This window comes from Ipomoea nil, unplaced genomic scaffold, assembly GCF_001879475.1.
Source record: "Ipomoea nil cultivar Tokyo-kokei standard unplaced genomic scaffold, Asagao_1.1 scaffold0179, whole genome shotgun sequence".
Lineage (NCBI taxonomy): Eukaryota > Viridiplantae > Streptophyta > Magnoliopsida > Solanales > Convolvulaceae > Ipomoea > Ipomoea nil.
The window spans coordinates 494,821-519,864 of NW_017616607.1; the positions used below are offsets into that span (position 1 = coordinate 494,821).

Genomic DNA, 25,044 nt, shown 5'->3' on the forward strand with positions numbered 1-25,044 from the left:
TGAAACATTCGGATTATTAACAAATGAAAGTATAAACCAAATTTCTTCCAAAAATTTAAATTATATACATTTAGGATTAATTACAATTGGAGTCAGAGGACTAGTAATGAAACAAAGCGGGACAAAAGTCTTAGTTGTTGTTTTAGATACTAGAAATCAATCCTCACTAAATAAACAAATTATTGGGGTAATAGAAGTAGACATGAATAATAATATTGGAATTCATTCTTTATGTCCAAATTATACTATTGCCTTAAAGGACATTAAGTATATAAAAATTTAAGTCCAAACAAAAGGATTTGGAAATTTTAAAGGATCAAATATTGTGTTAAGACATAATCTTGATGGGAAGATTATCCACACAAGTTTGCCCATGATTTAAAATTAAAATTAATAACATAATTAAGACAATTGAGTCTAAAGGAATCAAAATTTTTTGGACCAGAATCAGTTTATTCTTCTCTTTTGGCAGGAGAAGAATGGAAAATTGAAAACTTAACCACTGAAATTGAGACTCTAAAACCAACAGAGATAGTAACTTATACCAATGAAAATGGATCTTTATTATTAAGATTCAAAAATTGCAGGAGCACTCACATTAGAAGAATTTCAAAAAATTAAAAATGATGAATTAATTTTGGAAAAATTAAACCAAGAATTGGAAATGAGAAATTCAGAAAAATATAATTTACTGGAAAAATATCTAATGATATCCACAAATTAAAACAAAACTTTGAAACAATTGAAGAAGAAGAAGACATGAGTCTAGAAGAAAATTCAATAAATTTTTTTTATTAATATAGCAGAAACTAGTACAAATCAAAACACTGCCACATCTTCATATTATCCATCTGCTACTCCTGAACAGATGGCTTACCCAGTAGGACATCCTCCTAGACTTCACGATTTACAACCAAAATAATCCTAATAGGAGAACTTTAGGAAAAAGAACTCCTCATGAAATTCAAATATTGGGAAAAGATTCTATAATTTTAAACATAGCTAATATTCATCCACAATTATTGGATAATTATTTAAAGCAATGGACTGCCATGATGATTAGAGACTTTGAAAGTAGACATTTCAATATCACATAAGGTGATGAAATGATCAAAATTGCTGAAAATTATCTAGGAGATATTGTTAGGGCTGCGTGGGAAGCCTTTAAAACAAATTTTCTAGACAAATTAGCATAATTAATTTCTCAAGGGAGCAATATACATAATTTTGCTTATTTGATACACAGAATTATCACAGGCAGAGATGCCAACACTGGACTAAAAATTAGACAAGCAGAAGCTATGAGAGACTTGGAACAAATTCAATTATTTGATTGGAATCATGTAATAGAATTCCTCCAAGACTTTTATGCTCTAGCAAGTATTTCAGAAAATTATTTTTCTCCAGAATTAGGAGAAAGACTTTTTATCAAGTTACCCGGACAATTGGGTAAAGAAATTCATGAATCATGGAAATTGGTACAAGCCAATGATATTTTTGATAATATAGGAATAAGAATTCAACACATTATTAGTGAATTAAAGAAAAAATGCACTTACATTCAAATTAAAAAAGAATTAAAACAAAAGAAGGTAGGTTTTTGCAAACAAATTTACACTCCTCAATAGTATGGAAAACATCCTGATGATGGGTGCCAAAGAAAACAAATTAAACAAAAGAAAAATTATGTTAAGAGAAATTATTTGAGAAATCAAATGCAAGAAAACCCTACCTAAACAAGACAAGACATGTTAGGAAATACAATCCTAATAAAACATACAAGAAAACAATTACTTGTTTTGCTTGTAACAAACCTGGACATTTATCTTCTGTCTGTCCAAACAGACAAAATTTATTCACCAGGGAATTAAATTTAGTTTCCGAAGATTTGGTAGAAATAACATCTGATATTTCTAGTGAATCTGAAATTTGGAGTATTTGTTCCTTAGAAGGAATAGAAACTGAAGAAGTTGAAATTCAAGAAGATAATTTTCTAAACAATGGAATCCTTTTAGAAAAATTAAATAATTTTAATCTTTTCTAAATGGAAAATTGCATACATAATTGAAAATTTAAATCAGGAAGTGACAATATTACGTGTCACAAATGTAACTGGTATCCAGCTTTTAATAAAAGGTGGAAGTGTCAGACATGTATGAAACAAATTTGCTCAAATTGCATTAAAAAGCATTTTGAGATTGAAATTTCAAATTCAGAACAAATTAACACAATAAAAAATCCTGAAAATAAAATTGATCAATTAGAAACTAGAGTAACCAATATAGAAAAAAGACTAGATATGGTGGAAGAAAAACTACATAAACTAATAATTTGGTAGAAAAAGGGAAACAAATTTCAGAAGAAAGAAATTTCAAATTCACCCAAATATTCCAAGAAGAACTAAATATTATCAACACAAAGGAAGCAGAAACTTGTACTGCTCCCATACCTTTAATTTGTAATACTGAAAAATTAATCCATATTATCATGCACTTAATGACAATACTTATGAAGATGGGTATTGTATTCCAAATAAAGACACTCTAATTAACAAAATTCAAGGAAAAAATTTGATTTAAAATTTGGTTTTTGGCAAGTCAAAATGCATCCAGATAGTATAGAATGGACTGCATTTTCATGCACATAATGACAATACTTATGGAGATGGGTATTGTATTCCGAATAAAGACACTCTAATTAACAAAATTCAAGGAAAAAATTTGATTTAAAATCTGGTTTTTGGCAAGTCAAAATACATCCAAATAGTATAGAATGGACTGCATTTTCATGCACATTAGGACAATTTGAATGGCTAGTAATGCCATTTGGGTTGAAAAATGCACCACAAATTTTTCAAAGAATGATGGATGAAATTTTTAAAGATTGTTACAATTTTACTTGTATTTACATTGATGACATTTTAGTCTTTTCAAAAACAGAAAGTGAGCACAAAGCACACTTATACACTATTTTCACAATTTTTGAAAAACATGGATTAATAATATCCAAAAAGAAAATGGAAATAGGAAAAAATTATATTTCTTCTTAGAAGCTGAAATTGGAGAGGGAAGTATTAAATTACAACCTCACATCTCTAAAAAATTTTGAAATTTCCTGACAAATTGGAAGAATTAAAACAATTACAATCCTTTTTAGGATTAGTAAATTATGTAAGACATTTTTTTTTTTAGAAAAATAAAGACAATATAACGTATCTCTCTCTAGATTCTCTCTAGGGTTTTTGCAGACCTACTAGGGTTTTCCTAGGTTTTCCGACAAATTTTGTTTTCATTCTCCCTGGAAGATGGCCGATGATGTTGTTATGAATGTTAAGGTGAACGGACGTGACGAGGGGCCGAACGATGAGGAAGAGCGGCGCGATAGGGGATTGTCGGAAGGGGCAGATTTGCGCCAGATGATGGAGGGAAGGCAGGAGGCACGGCGAACTGCTGGTCAGAGTCCGGTAGGGAGGGAGTTCGGAACGGGTGATGGGTTCCAGCCGACAGAAACGCTTCGGGAAGGTGGAGGAAGGGGGGAACGTGGCTGTGATTTGCAGCGTGGGGGAGTTGCGTTGGCAGGCGGAGTGGGCGGTATGCATGGGGGTGATGTGAGCAGTTTGGATGGTGGGGGGAATAGAGGTACGGGTCAGCGTGGGAGGGGGGATGGGGAGACTACACGGTAGCAAGGGGTAGTGGGGGGGTGTGTCAGAGTTGACGGATAGATGGGCGGACTGGGCACTGCTAGAGGAGGAGGGTGCGGTGTTTTTGCCGGAAGGGGAGGATGACGGGGTTGAGGGAGGCGGGGAAGGTGAGGAGGAGCCATGGAGGGTGGTAGGGCGGTTTTTGACGCAAAAATTGATAAAACTTGATTTTATGCGGCAGGTGTTAGCGTCAGTTTGGCAGCCAGTGCGCGGGGTACAGGTGACGGAGATCCAGAGGGGTTTGTTTTTGTTTGTTTTTTTCCACAAAACAGATATGGACTATGTGCTGAATGGGGGTCTCTGGGCTTTTGAGAACAATGCTCTTGTGTGTCGAGAGGTGTTGGATGGGGTGAATCCTGTGGATGTGGAGCTGGACATGATTGATATGTGGGTACAGTTGCATGATATGCCTAAGGGGTACACATCTCACGCAATTCTGGAACAGGCAGGGAATTTTCTGGGCTCGGTTATTAAGCATGATGAGCGATTTGAAGGGGCACCATGGCTAGCTTTTCATCGTATTCGGGTGTCAATTTCGATTGATAGGCCTCTTAGGAGGAGGATGAGATTAATGAAGAGGGACGGGACTACAACATGGGTTAATTTCAGGTATGAGTGGTTACACAAGTTTTGTTTTTTTCTGTGGGTATATGGGTCACCTGCATACGTTTTGTCTGCAAGCAAGGGAAGCGGGGATACCGGTGGATAAGTACTTGTACGGTCCGGATATGCGGGCTGGTGGGTCCCGGAGCGCTCCTAGAGCGGTTCGGGATAGCTGGCTCGTGCCGGTAGGCGGGAAACCACGTCCATTGGTAGTAAAGCAAAGGTTGATTGGGGCAGTAGACGGTGGTCGGGGAGGTGGGGGAGTCACACCCACGAGTATGTCGGAGGATGAGGTGGTGGTGGCTACGGCAAAGCGTCGTAGGCATGGGACGGAGATTGGAGAGGATGGTGGGAATGATGAGATAACAATCACTGATGGTTCAAAAAACTTGTCCATGGCGGGAGTTGGTGTCCAGCCCCGCCCAGCATCATGAGTACGACAAGCTGGAACTGTCGTGGCTTGGGCAATCCACGCACAGTTCGAGAAGTAGTGGACATGGTGTCCCGTAAGAAGCCAGAGTTTGTGTTTTTGATAGAAACCAAGGTGGCATGGAGTCATGCGGAGAGAGTCCGTGTCAGGCTTGGTTATGAGGGTTTGTTTTATGTGGATAATGATGGCTTGAGTCGGGGTATGGCGCTCCTTTGGAAGAGGAACAACACGGCTAGGTTGTTGAGTTACTCGCTCAACCACATTGATATTGAGGTTAGTATGAATGGCAAGTTATGGCGTATGACATGTTTATATGGATGTTCGGATCGAAGTAGAAGGGAGGAAACCTGGGAACTACTGTGTATGTTGAGGAGTAGATCTGGATTACCCTGGGTGGTGATAGGGGATTTTAATAATCTTCTTTATCAACATGAAAAGAGGGGGGGGGGGGGGGGGAATCCATACCCGAATAGCCTCTTACGAGGGTTTGGTGAAACCGTTGATGCGTGTGGTTTGATTCAGATGCCGATGCGGGACCGCCAGTTCACATGGGATAAGAGTAAAGGCACGGAGAATTGGATACAGGAGAGGCTTGATAAGGTGCTTATTACGGAGGAGTGGGGTGGTATGAATGAGAATGCATGGGTGGAGAATCTGCAGACTAGAGAATCAGATCACTCGGCTCTATTCCTCAATATAAATGCTCTCAGTACACGTAGAGTAAGAGGACCGAGGAGGTTTAGATTTGAAAATGCATGGTTGTTGGATGAGGGGTGCAAGGAGGTGGTGGAGACAGCCTGGCAGGAGGGGAGGCCGGAGGGCTTGTTGCACTGTCAGCAGTTTTGTGGTATAAAGTTGATGCGATGGGGGGGGGGGGGGGGGGGAGACCAGTTCCATAGATTTGGTCACCGAATAGGGCAGTTGCGGAAGCAGCAAGAGAAGTTCTGTGATGTAACGAATCCGGCCGCATTGGCCGAGTTCCAGCAGAATGAGAATCAGTTGAAGCAATTGGAGGCCCAGGAGGATGTATTTTGGAGGCAGCGGGCGAAACAACACTGGCTGCGGGGTGCAGATGCTAACACCAGGTTCTATCACAAGTATGCTTCTGCCGTAGAAAGAAGAATTTTATTGCTAGTATTAAGAATGAGGGTGGGGATTGGGTGGAGGATACAGATATGCATACGGTGATTCTGGATTATTTTAAGAACATATTTGCTTCTGATAATTTGAGCTGTGATGATCCCCTCTTTAATGACTTTGCCCCCCGTGTGTCGAATGAGAATAATGAGATGTTGAATCAGCCTTTTTCGATAGAAGAGGTAAAAACAGCACTTTTTTCTATGTTCCCGGATAAAACACCAGGCCCGGATGGAATGAATCCGGGTTTCTATCAACATTTTTGGTCTATTGTGGGGGATGATGTGTCTGGTTTCATATTGCATGCTTTGGACTCAGGGGTATTTCCAGAAGGGCTGAACGATACGAATATAGTATTGATTCCTAAAAAGGAGGTCCCGGAGACTGTTGCAGATTTGAGACCGATTGCGTTAAGCAATGTCATATATAGGATAATGGCAAAAATGTTGGCAAACAGAATGAAAGTTTTGATGGGGGATATTATCTCGGAATCCCAAAGTGCTTTTATTCCTGACAGATTAATTACAGATAATATCTTGGTGGCAGCTGAGGTGGGTCACTACTTGAACAGGAAGCAGTGTGGTGTAGTAGGCTGGAGTGCACTGAAATTGGACATGTCAAAAGCATACGATAGAATGGAATGGGGTTTTCTGGAAACTGTGTGTGACAACGGTGATCTATACTGTAATGGTGAATGGGGAGATGGGGGGACGGATGAAACCGACTCGTGGACTCAGACAGGGAGATCCTCTTTCCCCTTATTTATTCATTATCTGTGCTAAGGCACTATCGATGTTGTTGAAGAAGGAACAGATGGCAGGATCTATACATGGATGTAGAGTGGCCAGGGGTGCTCCTCCGGTGTCTCATTTATTCTTTGCAGATGACAGCCTGCTTTTCTTTAAAGCAAATATCCATGAGGCTATTGTTGTTAAGCAGTGTTTGGTAAGGTATGAGAAGCTGTCTGGACAAGTGGTCAATTATAACAAGTCAAATATTTGTTTTAGTAGAAATACCCAGCACATGGCCAGAACGCAGGTGGCGGGCTGCCTTGAGGTAATGCAGGCGAATAATTTTGGAAAATATCTGGGCCTCCCATCGTTTGTGGGCAGAAATAAAAAGGCAGTCTTTTCTTATGTGGAGGAAAAAATCAGACAGAGGATTGGATCGTGGAGCACAAAGTTATTATCTCAAGCTGGTAAGGAGGTCTTATTGAAAAGTGTGGCTCAATCTATGCCAACTTTTTCAATGAATGTTTTTTTGTTGCCTGAGACAGTTTGTCAATCCATTGAGAGAGCCATGAATAGATATTGGTGGGGAAGTGGCAGGGAAAGGGGATACATTGGAAGGCATGGGATAAATTATGTATCCCCAAGAAGTTTGGTGGTTTGGGTTTCAAGGAATTGAGAGCCTTTTATCTGGCTATGCTGGGTAAGCAGGCCTGGTTTTTTCTGACAAATCCACAGTCCCTGGTGGCAAGAATATATAAAGCTAGGTATTACCCCACGACTAGTTTTGTTGATGCCACTATTGGAAATAACCCAAGTTTTTGTTGGAGAAGTATAATGGCAGCTCATCCAATAGTGGTAGCTGGGATAAGGCGCAGGATTGGAAATAGTGAGACAACTCTGATTTGGGGACACCCGTGGCTACAAGATAATCCTAGCCCCTTAATACAAACAATTATGCCTGAAGAGTTAAGAGAGGCACGAGTAGCAGGTTTGATTGACCCACAAACAAAAACATGGGATCCACATATTTTGTCTGATTTATTTATCCCTGGGGATGTGGGCAGAATAGTTATGATTCCTGTTAGCCCAGATTATGATGACTCATGGTACTGGATGGGTGACCCAAAATGAATTTATTCAGTAAAGAATGCTTTCAGGCGTATTGTGGGTGATTATGAGAACAACCCAGGTGAATTTGATAAATGGGTTAAGATGTGGAAGTTGAAAGTACCACCAAAGTGGAAGACTTTTTTGTGGAGAGCAGTATGTGATATTTTACCCACTACCATGAACTTAATTAATAAGAGGGTGGAGATTGACCCGACATGCCCTATGTGTATGATTGATAATGAAGATGTGTTGCATGCATTAGTATATTGTGAATATTCTGCATTAGTTTGGAATATAACACAATTACCTATCACAAACATTGTTACAGATTCGTTTGCAGCATGGCTCACTGGGGCTATGGCGATCTTAACAGAGGAACAAACACACCTTATGGTGTGAGTTCTTTACAATATATGGAGATGCCACAATGCAACTGTGTGGAAAGGGGCCATGTCTCGCCCAAGATCAGTTATGAAGGGGACGGAAGCGGTGCTCAGGGCATATAGTGCGGTGCACAGCCGGCCCGTGAGAGAAGAAATACAGCCACAATCCAAACCGGTATTGCCCGACGATCACATGCGATGTTATATAGATGCGGGATATCGGCAGGAAACCGGGGAGACTACGTATGGAATTGTGCTGTTGGCGCTCGGAGGCTCGTTTGTGGCAGCAAAGAAGGGTAGATCATCCGCCTGTTTTTCACCATTCATGGCGGAGGCAATGGCAGTTAAAGAGGCACTATCCTGGTTAGTTGAGAGGAATATCTACTCGGCCTACCTTCTCACAGATTGTTTGGTCTTGCGTACTACCATCCACCACCAAACTACACCTATTCACTCGTATGTTGGTTTAATAATCGACCAGTGCAGAACGATGATGTCTTTATTTAATTTTGTTTCGTTAAGCTATGTGCCTAGACAGTTTATTTTACATGCTCATACTTTAGCTTTGTTAGCTTTTACTCAGGAACATTTTATGTATTGGGATTCTATCCATCCTGATGCTATTTCAGCTTTCATCAATTAATACAATCGGCAGATTGGTTTTTGAAATTATGTAAGACCTTACTTCTAAAATTTAGCAAAATTAACTACTCCATTATACAATAAAGCTCAAAGTAAAGGAGTAAAAAAGTTTAATGACCAAGACAATAAAATTATCCAACAAATTACGGAAAAGATTAAATTGCTTGAACCCCTTGCATTACCTCTTGAATCAGACTATTTGATAATAGAAATTGATGGTAGCGAAATGGGTTGGGGAGGAATTTTGATTAAAAAATCAAATAAATTTGCTTTAAAATCTACAGAGAGAATTTGTAGATATACCTCTGGAGTATTCAAAGAAAAATGATATTTAACATCCTTGGACTTTGAATTACTTGCAATAATTTATGTACTTGAGAAATTCGTACTGTTTATTTTATCAAAAAAGCAAATTACTATCAGAACAGATTGCGAATCAATTGATAAATTTGTAGATACTGAAAATGAAAGAAAATTAACTTCTAACAGATGGCTAAAATTTAGAGAATTTGTCCTTAATAGAGGATTTAAAATTAAATGGGAACATATTAAATGAAAAGATAATAAGATTTCAGATTTATTATCAAGAAAATTATTGTGTGACTAATCAGTCTTTGTCTTGTGCAGAAAATTTGAGACACTTACCACAAAATTTGAGACTCTCAGCAGTAAATTCCAGACTTTGAACATGGAGAAAACTTTCAAATTTGACAAGACAGAATTAAAGATATTTTCAGAGAAAAACCAATTTAAGACACCTCTCAAAAGCAGGCTTCATGACAAGGAAACATGTCTTCTGGACAATATTTGAAACTTGGCCACTGAAAGGCAAGCTAACCCTAAAAAGGTTGCTATTCTCAATGCCTTAGCATACTATTTCCATTCTGAAAAACAATTTAAGAAAAGATCATATACCTGTTATGTTTTATACAACGGCCCTAAGGCTGGAGTATATTTAAAATGGGAAGAAACGGTACCCTTAATTGAAGAAATTAAATTATTTCCTAAATTCAGAATACCCCCTTTTTAATGGATTTTTCGATATTCAAGAAGCAATTAACTCTGTTATTGAGAACAACGGAGAAGATTCTTATGTTTCTCCAAAAGTTCTTAAATATCAGAAGTATTTGAAACATTTGGAGAATTTTGAGGATCCTGATTTCCTCAAAGAAATTTCAGACCCAGAAATTGACACATCATCTTCTGTTCAGAAGAATGAAAAATTACAGACTCCTCCTGAGACAGGAAAATTCCTACTGTTCTCTACACCTACTTTTGCAGACACCCTTAGAGAACAATTAACTTCTCCTTCAAAACAAAAAAAATTACTTATTTTGGAAAAATAAAAAATTCAACCAATTTCTCCACCAAAGCAGCCTTTTCTTTCTGCTGATGAAGTAAATTTAAAGACATTCATCCTTCTTCAAGACTGCGTAGCCCAAATTACCAATAATCAAGTTCTATCGGAATTTCCATCTTGGGAATTTTCTTATGATATTTTCAAAATTTGCCAAAGCCAATACTCAAATTGTCCTGAAAACCAAGAAAATGAATGTTTTTGTAAATTAGATTCTGACATTAGAAAGGCAAATCTGTTAATTCCAAATTTTAAACCTTTCAAATTTAGAGATTATCCAATCACAATTCCATCACTTATCAAGCATGGTCTGATAAACTCTATAAATTCTCCACCACTTTCAGATTATTCACCATTTTTTGTCTCACTTTTATCTGATACATTTGAAACCATAATTCCAGAAGTGAGAAAAAATTTCTTGATAAAATTCAATTCCCTCTATCCAGATTTTGAAAGAAAAATTACAGCATATCATTTACTGAAAATCTTCTTCCAAGACATTGATGATGAATATCAAGAATTTTGTAAAGAAAATTTTGAAATAAAAATAATTAAAATTGAAGACCCTATGGAAAGACAATTGGAAATTGTCCGGGCAAAAATTCTGGCAAATGATTTTAGATGAACCAGGACAAAATTTGCTACAATGAACATTTTAAGAGAAGATGAACAAGGAAAAATCTATTGTGAATCTTCAATAGCATCCAAGTTCTTCTTCCCATTTCAAGTTGAGTATCCAAGACCAAAGTTGGTTCAAACATACAGGAAGCACAAAGAAGTACTTAGAAATTTCAGTGCAAGCCGCCATTCAAGAAATTCTTTATCAGATTTGTCACTCTAAAAATGATGAAGAAAACAAATTAAAGACCCACCAACGAAGTTTTCCTACACCAGTAATTTTGAAAAAAGGCTATTTGAAAAGACAGCTACTTTTGAAAATTGGTACCCATATTGTACATGGGTCCCAACCTTCAGACAAAATTAAAGACTTCATGGCTAAGGAATGGGGGCCTGTCCCTTCCAAGAGATAAATCCAATTTATCTCTGAGTTGTAAAAAGATAAGATAAGATTCGTTCTGATCTTCATCTTTATTACAACATGTGAAAAATGTAATATATGTACAAAGTAGCTGATGAGATAAGATTCGTTTTTGTCTTCATCCTGTAGATAGTAGTTAGTTGTACATCCTAGAACCTTCAATCTGTTGTATAAATAGGTGTGATGATCTCTCCGTAGAAACACACAACAATCATCTACCTTGTGCATCCTAATGAAAACCCCTTTGTTCATATGCTCTAAATTCTCACACTAAATGCCTTTGCTCCAACTTTTTCAAATTGCTACTAAGATATATGATCCCAACTTAATCTTCTTACTTTGTGTTAGTTTTTATTCTTATTTTTAATCATATGTATATCTTTATCCAATAGACGTAAATCTTGTTTGAGCCGAAGCAATCCATGTAGTCTAGAAAATCTTTGGGGAAGAAGTACCAGAAAGGGAAAAGAGTACCCAAATAAGGTTCATAGATGTTGTTACTTGTTAGGATTGTAGACGGATAAATCTGGTATTAGATTAGGGGTGAAAAGGTGAGTGTTTTAGATAAAATATGATTAAATAGTAAGCATAAAAACTGACATGAACTGATAAGATGAAGAAATATCATACCTGGCAGTAGTAAAGAGAAGAAGAATGAGCAAAGCTTTAAAAACTGTTTGAAAAAGTAAAATTTTGAAATATAAATTCTCAAAACAACGCCTGCGGAAAAAACAATTTGTAGAAAAAATTGAAAACATGGATAAAAAGTTTATTAAAGACTATTTTGGAAACAATTAAAATTTTCAAGTTGAAAGAAATTTTGGAAACATATTTACTACATATTATTTAGATGAAAAATCTAAAGACAAAGAATTTCTTGAATATACAATAAATATACCAAATTTTAACGAAAAAATTTATTATCTACTCAAAAAATTTCTCTACTCAGACTTGGTAAAACAAATTATCAAGTATTGAAAAATTTTCACATTCCAAGAAAAATTTGTATTAAACAAATTTAAAGAACAATTGGAAATAGATTTTGAAGAAGAAAAATTAGAAAATTTGGTTGAAGAAATAATCGAATTAGTTTCTCAATCAAAACACGTTAAAAATTTTGAAGCAGAATTTCATCAACAGCATGCAAACATAAATTATGAAATAAGAGAATCTTACAGACATTCAACTCCTGTTTATCCCATAAATTACGACTCTGATAATTATAAAAATTACTACAGTGGAGCTGAAACTGAATAATTTTAGCAAATTTGAAATGTTTTCAACTATCATTTTTAATCCCTACACCTTAAATTTAATTTTCAACTCCTACACACATTCAAACTCTTCATCCAAAATTATTTCCGAACTAATAAATTCAAACAACTATTCTACTTTTTATTATTTTTTAACTAATCCAAAATTTATTAATGATATGTACTACATGTCATTGGTTAGTCATTTCAACTTCTACACATACCCAACTCTTCATCCAAATTTATCTCCGAACTAGTAAATTCAAAACACTATTCTACTTTGTATTATTTTCTAACTAATCCAAAATTTATTAATGACATGTACTACATGTCATTGGATAGTCATTTCTCAAACTACTAATCTATTTTTCACATCATTTCTTTTTCACAAATTACTATTCTATTTTTCACATCATTTCTTCTTCACAATTAAACCTATGCCGAGGCATACCCCATATATATGAGCGATTATGCGGTTGTGCGGTTAAATCTGAGTTATAGATCTTGCTAAAATCAATGTACAGGACTACCAAAATTTAAATAAAAAAAAATGTTGACAATTTGATAATTTTTGCATCTTGGCCAAATTTAAGGTGCGTGGTTTTTATATTTTAAAGTGCGTGAATTTTGTATTTAAGGTGCGTGAGTTTTGTACTTAAGGTGTGTGGATTATGTGCTTAGTGTTAGTATTTGTTGAAATTTAAGGTGTGTGGATTACCTTCTTAAGGTGCGTGATTTTTGTACTTAAGGTGCATCGTGTTTCTTCTTCAAATCTGAAACAAAACAGAATGCAGCAGAGGGTAACGAACATTCCTTGCCCGCGCATGACGCACCCTTCTCCCTTCTGAACTAAGGGGTCTGAGGCATGGGTAACTCAGACCCTCAAGAACAAAACTTTTAAACTTAGGGGTTTGCCAGACTAGACCCCTTGCTCAAACCCTCAAGATTAAAACTTTTGAATAAAACTTAAGGTGCATCATTTAACACTTAAAAGTGCGTCTTTGCATTACTTAAGATGTGTCATTGTTAAAAGAGTAAATACCCAAAATGGTCCCTCAACTATAGCTAAATTCACAAATTGGTTCTCGTCTTTCAATTTTAACCAATTAAGTCCTTAACTTTGCAATTTTAACACGATTTGGTCCTCCGTTTATTTGACCATTTGTTGACCGTGATCTCTCAGGATATATATGTAATTTCACTGCCCCCCGCCCTCATCCGCTGCCGTGACACAGTCTATCGCCCATGTAACACCCCACTTTTCTTAACTCTTCGCTCTGATACGAACTCAACTACATTGAATCCAAAGAGGGGATGAAGAAAGGCGACAGGATTTGGCAGATTGCTCTCGGCAGTGGGTTCAAATGTAACAGTGCAGTCTGGAAATGCAACCGGAACCTTAAAAAACCAACAATGGACCATGAAATTACATATATATTCTCAAAAATCACGGTCAACAAATGGTCAAATAGACGGAGGACAAAATCGTGTTAACATTGTAAAGTTGAGGACTTAATTGGTTAAAATTAAAAATCAATGACCAATTTGTGAATTTAGCTATAGTCGAGAAACCATTTTAGGTATTTACTCTTGTTAAAAATTGAAGGTACGCAATGTTAATACTTAGGTGCGTCATTTTAACACTTAAGGTGCGTTGTTCTAACACTTAAGGTGCGTCATTTTTAGCATATGCTTCTTTCTTCCAAACACGCATTTTTTTTGTTTAAATTTTCATTGATTTGAGCAGTTGATCTAGATTTTAATACTTAAGAATGTAGTCGTTTGTATAGGTTTTTTAATTAATAGAACCTGAATTCGAAACCTAATGTTTACATGTATTCTTGTGTGTCATTATGTTAAAATGTGTACATGATACTAATTAGTTGTGTGCCCGTAATTAGTTCGTACAGTCCTCTATATATTGTGGTCCTCATGTGAACTCAACCATATATATAGCTTAGTGTAAATGTATAATTAATTTATTTAACTCAATAAACACTTAAATTTAAAGATGATGATGAATATTCAATAATTTGATTCCAACAAGGATGAAGTGAAAGCCAAAGAGCTGGTTCAGAACCAAATAAAGAGTTAATTCCAATAATGGCCCTCCGACTACATTGATTTTTCAAAATTAGTCCTCGATTTTTAATTTGAATACTTTACGTCCCTTGACTTTCAATTTCTTTCCAATTGAAGTCCTTTCGTCAAATTATTCTTCGTATTTCTCCCTTGTATGCGCAACTTCAGACATCAGATTCACTTAATTGTTTAATCCCAAAATTCACTCAAAGAACAAAATTCCATTAGGGATTAAGCAATTAAGTGAATTTGATGTCCGAAGTCGCGTATACAAGGAAGAAATACGAAAAATTATACATTAGGCAAATGGAATGACTACTTTATCCTTTCATTTAAAGTTCACTTTACCGTAATCTAACAAAAGGACCTCAATTGGAAAGAAGAAATCAATATAGTCGGAGGACCATTGCTGTAATTAACTCACCAAATAAAGATGGGAAAGTGGAGGGATGATATTGAAGATGAATTTCAAAATGTAGAGCCAAGACAAATAGACAACACATTGTATATCAAAAACAACAATCGCAGTCAAACGGACAGAGGGGAGTACCTCCGGCATCCGCCCTGCCGATACCCAATTCATTCTCAGTATAAATTGCAAGCCCATCTCCCGTCCTTTTCCTAGACCTTAAACCAGACGTCGAACCATTTTCTTTACAAACTTTGCTATCCTTCCTTTTGTTCTGCATAGCCTTTTTTTTAGGCTCTCCAACCACATCCTCAACCTTCTCTGGTTTCTTTCTCTTTTTCCCTGCAAAGATTTCATCGATTTCACTGCCACGCTTTAGCTTCTTAGGTGTGGCAGAAGATATGATAGGCAGGGGCTTCTTCACGTTTGCTGCCACAGGGTTCTGCTCAAGTGGTTTTGCATTCTTTGATTGGTTCTTTTGCTTCATTTCCAGAGCAAAACTCAGGTGAATAACGCCTTGAATCTTGCTGAACTCTCTCACTCTGTGCTTGTTCCTCGAGCAATCTCTTCAATGCAAACTTTATCCTACAACGCAAAAGTGATCAATAGAATTTCTATTAACCACTGGGCATTTGAATACAATGAACAAATTAATTCAGGGAGAAACCAGATTTTGCACTTCATTGGGCAAAGAGGTGAAAAATGTGCTCAGAAGCCAAGCGTAACAAGTAAATTTCATTGAAGATCCAAACACAAAGTATGATCTTCTTACATGTTAGAACCTCATCACTGCAGCATCATCACATCCAGCAAGACAGAAACAAAATAGGAGTAGATTATATATATATATATACACACACACACACACACACATATATATAGTGAAGTAAACAGATTAGCTAATGCAAATTTGAAGGAAAAGGGCAGGAAAAAACAGTTTCCTCCAATCGTGATTAGTAGTTCTTTATTGGCACCATGCAAAAGGTGGATTGCTAGAGACATTTTTTAACAAACCCCCATAGTCTGACTTAAGTGCCTCATTCAATTAAATATATACAATGAAGTTCAATAATAATTTAAAAATAATATATCCAGATTATTGTGTCATGAAACAATTTCATATGAACCATGGGCCTTCATCCGGATAATCTGTTTAGGGCTGTTAACAACCGAACATAAATGAACGGAGGTTGTTCATGTTCGTTTGTTAAGATTTTTGAAGTGTTTGTGTTCATTTGTTAAGGTTTTTAAAAACCCTATTCATGTTCGTTTGTTAAGTGTTTGTTAACGTTCTATCGGGAACGCTAACGAGCACGTTGGCAAAGGCAAAATTGGTAAACATCAACTGTTAAAGAGAACAGAAAATAATAACACAAACTACAAAGAATGAATACAAAAGTAGGAATCGGTCCCATTCAAGAAACACAATCGTAACACAAACTGCTAGGAGTGAATGTGAATCCAGGACCCCTCACATAACTATTGCTTCTCACAATAATAGCTCCACAACACAACATCAGAACTAACAGAAATGATATGAAATTAACCACAGAATCTCTATGAAAACACAAATAATCAAGCAATCCAGAAATCACAGAAGCCAGAAGACAAATCCCTCTAAATATGCGATCAAACTTGAATTTAAAAGGAAAATTTGAAGGAACCTGCAAAGGGCGGAAAAAATAACCCAAAGCTACATCTAATCGGAGAAAACAGTGAGCATAAGAAAAGTCACCTGAATAGACAAAATCAAGAAAACCCAGGATCACTAAGGAGAACCGAGAGCTACCCAATCTTCCCTCAAAGAGAAGTAAGGTCCAAGGAGAATCCACTAGGCTAGTTAGTACTAGTACAACTAATCCAAACAAAAATTTTGAGGTTTCAATAAAAATCGCGCGCGAGAGAGAGAGAGAGAGGCACGTAGCAGACTAGCAGGTCACCTCGTCCGACGAGGCGGTCGCCGTACAGTGACTGTAGTAGGCAGAGGCGGTGGTGGCCGTTCTGGAGGCTACGGAGGCAGCGGCTACGGAGGTTATGGCTATGGAGGTGGTGGCTGCGAGGAAGAAGCTACGAAGGTGGATGCTACGGCGGCGGCGGCTGCGAGGTGGTGGCTACGGAGGTTATGGCTATGGAAGTAGCAAAGAAGGTGGAGGACGGGAGGCTATGGGTGCGGCCTGCGATTCCCTGGAGACAAAAATTAATTTGAGGAAGAACCGAAGAAGCAAACCCTAGCAAATAGTTAAATGAAGGAGATTGATTAAGGGTCTTGTTGAAAAGCAAGAAAATGACTTTTAGAAAGTGAGTTATTTTTTGTTGTTTTTGATTGCATCTATAAAATTATTTTAGTGTGTTTAGTTATTTTTTGAAAATAAATAAAATTTTATAATTAAATATTTTAATTATTTTATTTAGTATATAAAAATATTTATAATAATATTAAATATAATTTTATATTTATATACATACATGCATATATAGATTATAGAGAGAGAAAGATGGGATAGGGAAAAAGAAAAGTTTGAGCTCATGTCGTTTCGCTCCTGCTTAGCATTACTAGCGGGCTAGCCCAAGGATGGTTCTTAAGGCTTTCCGCAGGATCTAATACCAACTTCGAGGAGTTGGCTGACCGGTTCCTCACACACTTCGCGGGAAGTATGAAACCCAAGAAATACTTCAGATTTGTCTCGGATACACCAGGACGAGGGAGAGAGCTTGCGTAAATACATAGCACGCTGGTAGAAGGAATCCCAGGAAGTCGAAGGCTTGGATGACCAAACTGCCCTACTGTTCTTCATTGAATCTCTCCGAGCAGATGGTCATTATAGTAAGCTAAGGGATGAGAATCCTACCACATACGCTCAAGCTATCCAAATGGCTAATCAGTTAGCAGATACGGAGGAGGCAGTCAGACAAAAGCGCAAGCAAGAGGTCAACGCCAATAAGAGACCCCGGTCAGATAACGCTCGGGACAGCCGGGCAGACGAAGCAAGTGGCATGCGAGTGAGAGCTCGTCGGGTGCTGTCGACTAGGAGCTCCCGCATATCGAGCAGTGGCACAGCCCGTTCATGAAGTCCGCACTCGGTTACCACCACTTCCCCCCATTAGGCCCGGAGATAACCCGCAGGTGGTCGATGCGAATACAGACCATTACAGGTATCATCGCACGAACACCCACACCACAGAAGAGTGCGAGGGCCTCAAAAACGAGATCGAGGCGCTCATACAACGTGATCGGTCATTGCCCCTCAATCAATGGCGCCGACCAGGCTTGCCTTGGCATAAGGATGCCCCCGCCCGACCGGCTGGGAAGGCAATAGATAAGGGCAAACAGCCCGGCTAAGAGGAGGACCCGGATAAGAATTGGAAGCATAAGCCGGTCATCAACATGATAGTCGGTGGACCCGAAGGCGGTGACACCGCAAGCGCTTGGAGAGCTTGGGCTAGGCAGTTGTATGTGGAAGCAATTGCCTTCCAGGAGTCGGATCGGAAGAAAGCTTGTCGAGAGCCGATTACCTTCACTGATGATGACTTGCCCAGGGGCCCGACTCCTCACCGAGAAGCCCTAGTCATTGCCATGGACATCCAGGGGTAGTCATTCGCCGAGTCCTGTTGGACACGGGGAGCAGCGTGAACGTGTTATAACTGGAAGCATACAAAAAGCTAGGGCTGCCTCTAGAGCGATTGCGACCGGTTAGGACTCCCCTGGCCGGGTTTACCAGTGATGCAGTTGATGCTGAAGGAAGCACATCACTATTAGTTAAGATAGGCATGTGGCGCCATGTGAGAAAGTTGGAAATTATTTCGTGGTTGTGGCCTTAGAATGTGCACATAATGTGATACTTGGCCGACCATGTTTGGAGGACCTAGGTGCTCTAATCTCCGTCGGGCATCTATGTTTGAAGTTCCGCACACCGATCGGAGTCGGGGTAGTGCGCTGCGATCAGAAAGTGGCCTGGAGTTGCTAGCTGCAAGCTTATGAAAGGTGGGACATGGCGGTCTGCGAGTTAACATGATTGCCCATCAGCTGACCGAGCGCCCGGTGGAGTAGTTGTTGAGTTGGAGGAAGTCATGTTGGATCCCGACCGCCCGGAGAGGAAGGCCCGGCTTGGGACCGGGTTGCCCGAATCCGTGAAGCAGGCAGTCGTTAATGTTCTAAGGGGCTACAAGGAAATATTCGACTGGGCCCCCAAGGATATGCCTGGGGTTGATCGTTCAATATCGGTTGGAAATCAACCCATGCCACAAGCCCGTTGCTCAAAAGAGAAGTACATGTCGAACGACTGAAGGAATTTTGTAAAGCAAGAAGTGGACACCTTATTGGCTGCCGGGCACATCCGGGAGGTGAAATATCCCGGCTGGCTGGCCAACGTGGTATTGGTGCCCAAGCCGCTAGCGTGGAGATGTGTGTGGATTACACTAACCTTAATAAGGCATGCCCTAAGCATCCTTTCCCGTTGCCCCAGATTGATCAGCTGGTCGATGATACAGTTGGGTGGGCATTACTTAGTTTCATGGATGTCTTGCGGGGGTACCATCAGATATTCATGCACGAATCGGATGAGGAGAAAACTGCCTTCATCACTCCCGACAGGGTGTACTGTTATAAGGTAATGTCGTTCGGTCTTAAGAGTGGTGGGGCCACATACACTCGAATGGTTGCTCGACTGTTCAAAGATTTGTCGGCAAGTCTATAGCGGCTTATGTCGATGATATGTTGGTAAAGAGCAAGGAAGAAGGTCATCATGCCAAGGATTTGTCTGACTGCTTGGAGATCATGAGGAAGTACAACCTACGGCTAAACCCGAAGAAGTGCGCGTTTGTGGTCAAAGGAGAAAAGTTTTTGGGTTATATGGTGACCAGGCGGGAATCGAGCCCAATCCCGAAAAGGTGCAAGCTATTCTGGAAATGCAACCCCCCAACAACCTCAAAGAAATGCAGCGCCTGACTAGTCGGATGGCCGCTCTCAGCCGCTTCCTGTCTAAGTCTGCCGATCGCACCTTGCCCTTTTTCGAAGTCATAAAGAAGCAGGAAGGCTTCTAGTGGAGTGGGGAATGTCAGGCTGCCTTTGAGGAATTGAGAAGATATCTACTAACTCCAAACCTAAGGAGGGTTAAGTATTGTTACTGTATTTGGCCGCCTCTCAGAAGGCAATCGGATTGGCCTTGGTGCGAGAAGAAGACAAGGTCCAGTTACCCTATATTACGTGAGGCGAACGTTGAAGGGCCCAGAGATCAATTATTCCCCCTTGGAAAGGTCGCTTGTTTGATACTCCGAGATTTCTTTCTTCCAAGTATTCCAAGAAAGTTTCTAAGCCAATTCTTGTACCTCTTGTTGTCATCTAGAAAACTCCCGTTTTGAGAAAATCTGTCCGTTTATCCTAAGTTTCGAGGACGAAACTTCTTTTAAGGAGGGTGAAATGTGACAACCCAAAATTTATTTTTCTAAATTCCATTTTATAAATTCCAAAATAGTCATTTTCACTTTTATGAAATTTTATTTCGAAAAACGGTGTTTGAATTAAATATTTTAAACCGAGTTTTTAAATAAATTCAACACCGAGATTTATTATATTTCGAAAATCCTAAATTTCGGGTACATTTGTTTACCAAGTTTTGACCTAAAAAGCTAATCTGAGTTAAATTGGAAAGGAACCTGTGAAACCTGAATCAAGTGTTTTAACTAGAAAATATTTTTAGAAAATCTCTTTTTGAGCCCAAGTTGTCCAAATTTCTCTTTTTAGACTTTGATCCATGATGCAAGGTGGACCATGTACCATCTACAAGCTTTTGTCTGATCCCTTGTATAAACAACCCATTTTACCATTTTGCCCTCCTCCAATCATTGTTGATCCTCCTAGGGTTTTGCACCCTTTTATAAACTTCATTATTTCATTTGTTTCTCCTGATTTCATTCTTGCCTCTCCACTCTTGAGCTCTGTAGAAGGAAGAAGCAAAACCAGTAAGTTTCTAGCTTTCTTTCTCAGCCATCCATTCCTTCATCTTTCCTTTAGGTTTTCATCTTCTTTGCTTCAATCTATGAGGTCCTCCACTGTGTGTTGTTTGTATGGGTTGTTTGAGGTGTCTAGGTGGTGAAGGAAGTGGTGTTTGAGTAAAGAGGAGGTGGAGATCCACACAAGAAGAAGAACAAGCAAAGGTATAAACCATGGACTCCCAAACCTATTTTCATCTCTGTTAACTGCCTTTCTTGTGTGTTAATGTGTAGAAATGCTAAACACTTGTTTTGATTGAGCTATTTGTGTGTTGTAGTTGACTCATGGATGATTTGTTATTGTTTGGATGAGTGTTTTTGCACTGATTTTGCTGTTACAGGGAAGAAGGAGCCAACTGGTGCACACAGATGGTGCACTAGTAAACTCAACGGAGCCAGGAAACGGACCACACCATGGTCCGTTGGCCAGCCCCGTTGAGGGACGGCTCTTGGCAACGGACCATGGCATGGTCCGTTGCTAGGCATCGCTACTTGGCGGAGCCAAGTGGCGGGGCTTCTCAAGCCCACCAAGCTCCGCCAGGTTATTCTCAGTACTGGCGGGGCCCTTTGAGGCTCAGCTACGCGTTGTTCGGACCGGGACTCGTGGGCCCTTGAGGCTCGTTACAACGCACTCGTGGGAGTTCGTTTCGTTGAATTTGGAGTTGTAAAGCATGTTTTATAGATGTTTGTGTGGAGAATAAGACAAAAATGGCCTAAATCACTTCAAAACATGCAAATCTTAGACATCGCTTAGGGTAATGAGGCAAGTTTTAGCAAAACACCCATGACCGGAATCTCACATAAGCATTCACTGGCAATGCATAACACACAAGATCAAGAATCAATCCGATTATTAAGTGGTTAACAAAGCTATTGGCAAGGGAATATATCAATTATGTGTTACACCTCAAATATCAATCACAAATTGAGATGCAGCAAACACCACTAAAACAAACCACTAACCTACAAGAGAGAGTAATTGCAATTGCATGCTATGACAAGTAACTTATTCACCAAAAATGGCATATGAGTCATCCAAGCAAAAGTAAAAATTTTAAAATTTAAAATTATCCCCAAATTAATTACTCCTCCCCCACACTTAAAAATTTGCATCGTCCCTGATGCAAAACAAAAGATAGGAGAACAAGAGAAAAGAAAAAGCAAAAATAAGATGAACTAAAAAACAATAAAATATGAAACTAAAAAGCAATAAAACTAAACTAGAAAGCAATAAATAGGAAAGCAATAAAAGATAACATGGGGTGCCCTCCCATGAAGCGCTAAGTTTAGCGTCGTTAGCTCGACGTTACGTCTCTAGCCATCAAGGGATTGGAGGAAGAGAATCCCCTTCTTTCCATCAATTTTCTCTTCCAAATATTTCTTCAAATGATATCCATTTATAAACTCTCTTGAGCTCGAACCCATCATATCATTATGTAAGGCACCCCATTCTCCCGAATTAAGAATTATGCCTCCATTCTCTTTTCCTTCTTTTTCAACACTCTCTTGTTCAACAAGTAATGAGAATCTCGGATCATCCACATGAACCAGCAAGAATTGGGAGTCATTGGATATATAAATAGGCAAATGTGTGTCATCATTCTTAAGAACTCCAATGCTTCCTGAATTCAAAATTTCTCTAAAGTCCTCTCCAAGGGAAGTGTTCTCCATTGGTAAGACATCATCATTAAAATCATGTGCCCCATCAACAACTTCATCATCTAATGGACAACTATCCATGTGTTCCTTGCCACCATTACCTTGCAACTCTACACTTTCCTCCCAACTTGGTGTCTCCATCTCAATGCATTCATCCATAACCTCATCATCATCATTTTCAAGGTCCTCACCATCCTTCTTATTCCTCTCAACCTCATGACCTTCATTTGGCAAAACCAACTCTTCTAGAACCTCTCCATTAAATGAATCTTGAAGTGGCTCTTGAATTGTCAAATCTTGCCATTGAGACATCTTGTGATCAATTTGAGCTTGTATCTCCAGAATTTGAGAGTACAATTCCATTAACTTGTTAGTCTGTATGGACTTCACCTCAATTGTTGGGTCAAGTGGTTGGCATTCTTGTTGAAACTCTTGGTATTGAGGCCCTTGAACTCGCCCTGGATATTGGTAATTGGGATCCAAGATAAAACAATTTTCTACCTCATGAGGTCCACCACATATCATGCACCATAAGGGTTGTGGAGTAGGTGGTGTGTATCTTTGATAAGTGGCTTGACTCATGTTGGCACAAAATCCTTGAGTAGGTTGTTGAGGAATATGGTTGGTGGGGTTGAGCATGTAACAATTTTTTGCAAAGTGATTCCCACCACAAAATGAGCACCATTGAAGTTGTGATGTTTGATATGAACTTTCTTGAAAATATCCTTGTCTTGAGTTGGTAAAATTTGAGAAAGGGAATTGTTGTTCCATTCCTCCATATTCCTGATTCGTATTCCAACTCATCTCATAACCCTAAGAAGGAGGGTAGAACGGTGGCATGGTTCCTTGAAATTCATATCCATCCATAAACTAAAAAAATTGTTAATAAAAATAAAAATAAAAATAAAAAATGGATTAGACTTCTAGAATAAAATTTTCACTAATGTCAATACTTAACGCCACTTCCCCGGCAGTGGCGCCAATTTGATGCGTAGTATATTTGCAAACAAATAATACTCAGAGTACGAGTTATCGATCCACAGGGAAGTGGTTGTATCAAGCACTAGTTACTAATTTATTCATTAGAGCTAATCCTAACAATTGTTTAGATGATTAATTTGCATAAAATAAAGCAGAGATTCAGGATTTTGAAAACAATTAGAGAGAAGATGAGATTCATGGGATTCAAGTATTTAATCACCTAGTGCCAAATCTTAAGGACAATATTAAAATCTGGGTTTAACAAGTGTGAGGATGCAAGGTGGTATAGAGCTACTCTCGTAGTCACTAACACTAGTGAAATTCCACTCTCGTGGCTTAAACACCCAATAAAACAAAATCAAGCATCATAAATTCATAACTACTATCATCTCTCGATGCGCAATAATCAAGAATTAAACTCCCTAACAAAATTACCCTTTCTCAAGGTGCAACATTTAGGTGCAATTGTGTGTGCCCTAAATTATGCTCAACTCTCGTTGTGACACAAAGATAGCAAACGAAACAAGTAACTGTGGCCACTAATTACAAGCATCAAACAATAAAATCACAATTGCAACACAAGCATTAAACCCAAATAATAATATATTAAAGAATCTAAGAGCTCAGGCACATAGGTTCATAAACACTTTTACCCAAGAATCTCTAAAGAATTTAGCCAAGCATGGCTAAATTATACATAGCAAATATTAATAAAGAAAATACAAATTATCAAAAGAGTACAAGAATGAACCAGACGATTCTCTCGAATCTCTCTAATCTTCTTCTTGCTTCCCATGACAACTTGTGGCTCTTGATTTCTCCCCGTCTTGTCTCCAAAGATCTCTGAATGTCTCTGAATTCTTCATATCCTTAGGGTTGAGGAAGGGGGAATTTTATAGTCGGTACAAAGCTAGGGCGAGATTGGAATTTCTCTCTTGATTTATTTTGGAAATTTCCGAAATTTGATTGTTTTGTTTGAATTTGGAAAATGTGCCCTTTATACTCTAAATTGGAAATTAGAATGCCTTTTGTAGATTTGAAAGTTTGCCTCCCCCTTTAAATTACCATTACAATTTGGAAAGTGGAGCATGAAAATCAGCGCCTTAATCATTATGAATTTGATGCATTCAGGGCCCTTTTATTCCTTTGTCATTCATATTGTCGTGCGTCTTTCTCGACGCGTCGAGTAATGGCTAGACGCGTCGAGCGCTGCTGTGCTCGCACAAATTACTTTCGGGAAATTTTCGACGCGTTGAGTCCAAGACTCGACGCATCGAGTCTTTTGGGCTCCAACTTGTCCATTTGGCTCCAAACTCGCCCTAGAATTTCCTTTGCTCATAGAATTGACCTACAACGGTTCCAAAACACTAGCAAACACCGTAAAACATTCCAAATAAGTGTGAACCATAACTAAATAATAAAATAAAGGATTATGCAATTAAATTACCACAATCATGAACTCAAGCCTAATAAATATAATCAAATTAATACTAAAAATATGCACAATTAGGCTCACATCAGCTGTGTTGTTGATTTTTGC

General features: G+C 38.5%; 1 protein-coding gene and 3 long non-coding RNA genes across 6 annotated transcripts in view; 2 read left to right on the forward strand and 2 right to left on the reverse strand.

The window, feature by feature from the left end:
• Positions 1-5,812, forward strand: part of LOC109178842 — a 25,252-nt gene extending 19,440 nt beyond the window's left edge. Inside the window, exon 4 of the long non-coding RNA XR_002053770.1 lies at positions 5,733-5,812. This is a non-coding gene — a long non-coding RNA (uncharacterized LOC109178842). The remainder of the gene's footprint in view (positions 1-5,732) is intronic.
• Positions 1-15,608, reverse strand: part of LOC109178845 — a 15,791-nt gene extending 183 nt beyond the window's left edge. Inside the window, exons 1-2 of the long non-coding RNA XR_002053771.1 lie at positions 15,524-15,608; positions 1,617-1,620 (exon numbers count right to left, since the gene is read on the reverse strand). This is a non-coding gene — a long non-coding RNA (uncharacterized LOC109178845). The remainder of the gene's footprint in view (positions 1-1,616; positions 1,621-15,523) is intronic.
• LOC109178837 lies at positions 6,720-15,673 on the forward strand. The gene is made up of 3 exons (XR_002053769.1): positions 6,720-6,731; positions 7,178-7,183; positions 15,592-15,673. It is a non-coding gene; the product is annotated as an uncharacterized LOC109178837 (long non-coding RNA).
• On the reverse strand, positions 13,886-17,121 carry LOC109178825 (uncharacterized protein C6G9.01c-like). 3 transcript variants are annotated; one of them, XR_002053768.1, is made up of 3 exons: positions 16,612-17,121; positions 14,835-15,461; positions 13,886-13,896 (listed from the first exon to the last, which is right to left on the reverse strand). XR_002053768.1 is itself a non-coding variant. In XM_019328381.1 (2 exons), exon 2 carries the CDS (start codon positions 15,361-15,363, stop codon positions 14,977-14,979), a length of 387 nt encoding a protein of 128 aa, XP_019183926.1. In that variant the 5' UTR covers positions 15,364-15,461; positions 16,612-17,118; the 3' UTR covers positions 14,748-14,976. The 3 variants fall into 3 exon arrangements, 2 of the variants coding, with proteins under 2 accessions (XP_019183926.1, XP_019183929.1); XM_019328381.1 differs by lacking the exon at positions 13,886-13,896 and having other exon boundaries at positions 14,748-15,461; positions 16,612-17,118; XM_019328384.1 differs by lacking the exon at positions 13,886-13,896 and having other exon boundaries at positions 14,896-15,461; positions 16,817-17,118.
• Positions 17,122-25,044: the final 7,923 nt, after the last annotated feature.

Excerpts from the sequence above, each read along its gene's own strand:
- LOC109178825 (XM_019328381.1), bottom strand. The coding sequence starts at position 15,363 with ATGAAGCAAAAGAACCAATCAAAGAATGCAAAACCACTTGAGCAGAAC.